The sequence below is a fragment of the Arachis hypogaea genome, chromosome 19 (assembly GCF_003086295.3).
Source record: "Arachis hypogaea cultivar Tifrunner chromosome 19, arahy.Tifrunner.gnm2.J5K5, whole genome shotgun sequence".
Classification (NCBI taxonomy): domain Eukaryota; kingdom Viridiplantae; phylum Streptophyta; class Magnoliopsida; order Fabales; family Fabaceae; genus Arachis; species Arachis hypogaea.
Window position 1 is genome coordinate 15926511 of NC_092054.1, and position 4121 is coordinate 15930631.

The window sequence follows — 4121 nt, forward strand, 5'->3', positions numbered from 1 at the left end:
TATTATAGACTTCTTGTCTATGATCTATAATATTTTTTCCAAAAAATTCTTTATATAGAATCATCATTATATATAATATATTATCATAAGCTGTTGTTTTTGTTGCTAATTCTTCTATTATTTGGTTTTCTATTGATGTCATATAATCTCTTATAGTTCCTTTAGTATGAAACCCTATGTAATTCCAAATGTCTCTTCCAGACAATTCACTAAATTTTGGATTAGTAAAGGCTTCTAATAAGAAGAAATTCAACCAGTTTGTGAAAATTTCTTTTTCATTCTTTTTACAGTCTAAATCGAGCATTCTTTCTCCTTCCATTTCCTGGATTTTATGAACGTATTTTGATGGTATTTTTGTATATTTTGAATCTTTATTTATAAATTCTTTTTTAAAAGCATAATTATCAAAACCTGTTTCCCATTTAAATTGAGATTGATTATCCTTAGATGTTCCAGCTTCATTTTTTACTTGTATTGGAATTGCTGGTTCTTCGTCACTTGAATAATCTAGGATGTGTTCTTCATTTTCTATATTTTCAGAATTTACTAATTCTTCTTCTATTTGAAAACTCTGTTCCATAATATTATTTTCTTGAGCCATTTTTAATTGTTTAAAAAGCATTGTAACTTCTTCTAATTTTTTCTCAATATTCATAATTTTAGTGGTGGTTTTACTTTTAAATCTGTTATGTTGATTATATTTTGAAATTTTTCTTCTTTGGAATTCTCTTTTTCCTTATTTTTTTGAAATTTTATGGATACTAATATTTCTTCAAGCATATCTACTATAGAATTTAATTGTGGGTTAAAAGTATGATAAAGATGTGGGAAATCATTTCCATGGTAACATTTTTTAGAAATTCTGTGTGAAAAATAAGTTTTTTCAGGTTTTTAAAGTCCTTCAATAAAACTTATAGTAAAATAAAGATTTTGAGAAAAATCATTTTGTATTGATTTTAAGAATTCGGTGTCATTACAGTTAACATTAGTTAAAATCATTAATTTTTTATCTATTAATTTTGATAACTTAATTATTTCTTCTCTTAAATCTTCTAATTTACTTTTTTCCATTAGGTGACGCTTTTCTTTGTGAAGAGCTATAATTTTAAGTGAAAAGTGTGGCTTTAGAAAGTGTAGTTCAGTAAGCAAATCTTTAAATCTGTATGACTTTTACTCTGAATCCTATAATTCACTTTTAAAAAATACAAATTTTTTCTGAAACAAATAATATATGTATAAAATCTTTTGTTACTCATTGAGATACACTCATAATTATATTATTTTCTGTGCCAATAAAATAACTAATAAAAAAACGTAATTTTCTGTAAATACTGAGTACAATATATATCTGTAAATATTATTTTTATTTTACTTATTTAAATAAAAAATCCATTATTTCAGCCCTATTTATTAAGAACAAGAACCGCAACAATAATAATTGAAAATTTAATGGTAATAATTCAATGTTGGCACTCCAAAGGAGGTGTGGGATTCCTCTTCCTATCAGTACAATAGTCATAGATCATGTATCTCGTCTTCACATCTTCATATTGTCTTTGTCTTACAGGGTCCAGTTGCCAAAAGCTTGGGGTATTCCATTGGTACTTATCAGAATCACAATGTTGAATATCTGATGAGTTTTGAAGAACTTCACAGCCTTTAACATCAAAGCCTTGGAAATATGCTTTGAAAGGTGCACTGCTCCAATTTATTTTGGTTCTGCCTCCATCTGTTGCCCAACTATCTCCATCCCACAAAGATGCATGTATTTGCATTGGCTTTGTTGGATAGCTAACGCCAATATTACTCATGTTCTTGAATACCCTAATGGGGATATTGTCCACAAAAAAGCTACAATATGCAAGATTTTTTTATTATTGGCAAATAGTATAATCATATATATGGCTAAGTTTTTTTCTCAAATTAGAATACTTTATTCAAATATTTTTCAAAAAAAAAAAATCTATACAACTTGTTGAACTAACAATAATAGCTAGTCTGAGCCTAAAAATGAAGGTATATAAATAAATAAATAAATTAGTTTGTATAATCCACGTACTTAGATAGTCCGATGACCTATTTTGACAATTCTATATTTGATAACAAATAATTTACATAAAATATTTGTAAAATTTGTATTAAAATGATTGTTATCAATTAATTATATATTTAAATTATTTTTTAATTAACAACAAAAAATCTTAGTTATTAAAAATATATTAATATCAAAATAATATCTATTAAAAAAAATATCATATCCATGTTATTTTCTAAAATAAAAAATTGTAAAACAAGATATTAAAAAAATATTTAACATATTTTTTACTTAAAACAAATTTCAAATTCGCATAGCATAGGTTATATCTTACACAATGTGATGTTGGTTCCAAAGGATTTGGTAGTCGTGGAAATCTTGTCTAGGATCAAACCAAAGCTTTAACTTTTGCTCTCTATTTCCTCCGTCATCTGCAAATACATTGGTTTGTAATATGTACGGCTTCTCTTCTCTGTTACCCAATAATTCGAAGTCTAGCTCGTCGTGCCTGCTTGAACTTCCTTGTGAACTCATCTGCACATTAAGTCGCAAGTAAACTACGATAACGCTGGATAACCAATATTTTTTTATTGTAAAAAAGACAAAATTGGTTAATATTAATTCAAATATATTGTGGCCACAATACTAATAATGTACTATTATAAGGTGGTTTTTACCATAAAGTAGTATATATTTTTATACTTTATGAAAGATATATAAATAAATAAAAATGTGATTGTTTTTAAATTGATAAAATTTATTTGATTATTACTAACTAAAATATCACTTTTTTTTATTGGTCAAATCATAGAATTTTAATTACTATAAAAAAAACATATGAAAATATAATTACAAAACTTACATAATAGGCCGTGACAACTCCCGCAGAATCGTTTCCTGGTACTTTGATCCTTAGATGAAAGAATCCGGAGCCATAGTCCATCTTGGATCCAATCCCAGCTCCTTCATGTTTAATAAATTAAATTGAAACCAGCAACAAAAACAAAATGCAAGATAGTAATTTTTAGTATTTTTTGTTATTATTTGACTAATATAAATATTAAATTATTTTTAACAAATAAATTTATTAATTTATACGTATAAATTCTAAAAAATGTATATATAAACTGCATTAATTTATGTGTATAAAATCTCTATAAATATGAATGTAAATTATTACTGATTATATAATAATATAGCTACAAAAATAATAAAAATGCAATATAAATTCCATCGATAATTTGTAATTGAAGGGATGTACTCTATCTATTTAGGGCATGGAAAAGGGACAAGAATACTAATAAATAAATACGAAAGTCAAAGTATCCAACCGGTTTAAATATTTGATAGGAGAAGTTAAAATTAGTCGTTAATTTTATGTAATATTACATGTTGATGGTGTAGCTTTTATTTGTCTAAAATGCAAATACAAATCACATTACATATAAAAAAAATATAAATATATGTACTATATATATATATATATATATATAAAAGAGGCTTAGAAAGCATCTTTGAAAAAATAAATTTTAAAACAATATATTTTTAAACTAAATAATTAAAGAAAATATGCATGATTTATTAGTATAATTAAGTAATTAACCTCCTGAAGAATTATCCATTAAGAGCTGAATTTCTGTCCCTTGATTTAAAGACACAGCATGATTATCACCCCATATCACCTTGTAATTTTGATCAAAGTTTATTTCGCTATTTCCTCCTCTAACAAGAACACCATCATCAGTAAAAAGGACAATAAGAAAAACAAATATTAGAGAACTCATATCTAAGAAATTGTCAGCTAGGGTTTAATTTGTTATAAATGTTATTAGCCTTACCTAGTTCATCTATATATATACATGCAATTTGACTACGTAAACATATTCCATTTAATTCACCATAAAACTAACGCGTGTAAAATGGAGTTATAGGAGTGATGTAAGGTGGAAAAGCTAATCATGACAAAGGACAAGAGTGATCAGTGATTAATAATATATTAATTTTTAATTAAGCAAGGCATGTTATTACTATTTAATGCTTTAATATTTGTTTACTGAGACACAGAATGTAAATGAGTACGGGAGTA

The 4121-nt window shown here is 25.6% G+C and overlaps 1 protein-coding gene across 1 annotated transcript; it reads right to left on the reverse strand.

Moving 5' to 3' along the window:
* Window positions 1–1460: 1460 nt before the first annotated feature.
* On the reverse strand, window positions 1461–3819 carry LOC112777987 (xyloglucan endotransglucosylase/hydrolase protein 2-like). The gene is made up of 4 exons (XM_025822363.1): window positions 3639–3819; window positions 2898–2995; window positions 2370–2569; window positions 1461–1851 (listed from the first exon to the last, which is right to left on the reverse strand). The coding sequence occupies exons 1-4, from the start codon at window positions 3817–3819 to the stop codon at window positions 1461–1463; spliced, it is 870 nt and encodes a 289-aa protein (XP_025678148.1).
* Window positions 3820–4121: the final 302 nt, after the last annotated feature.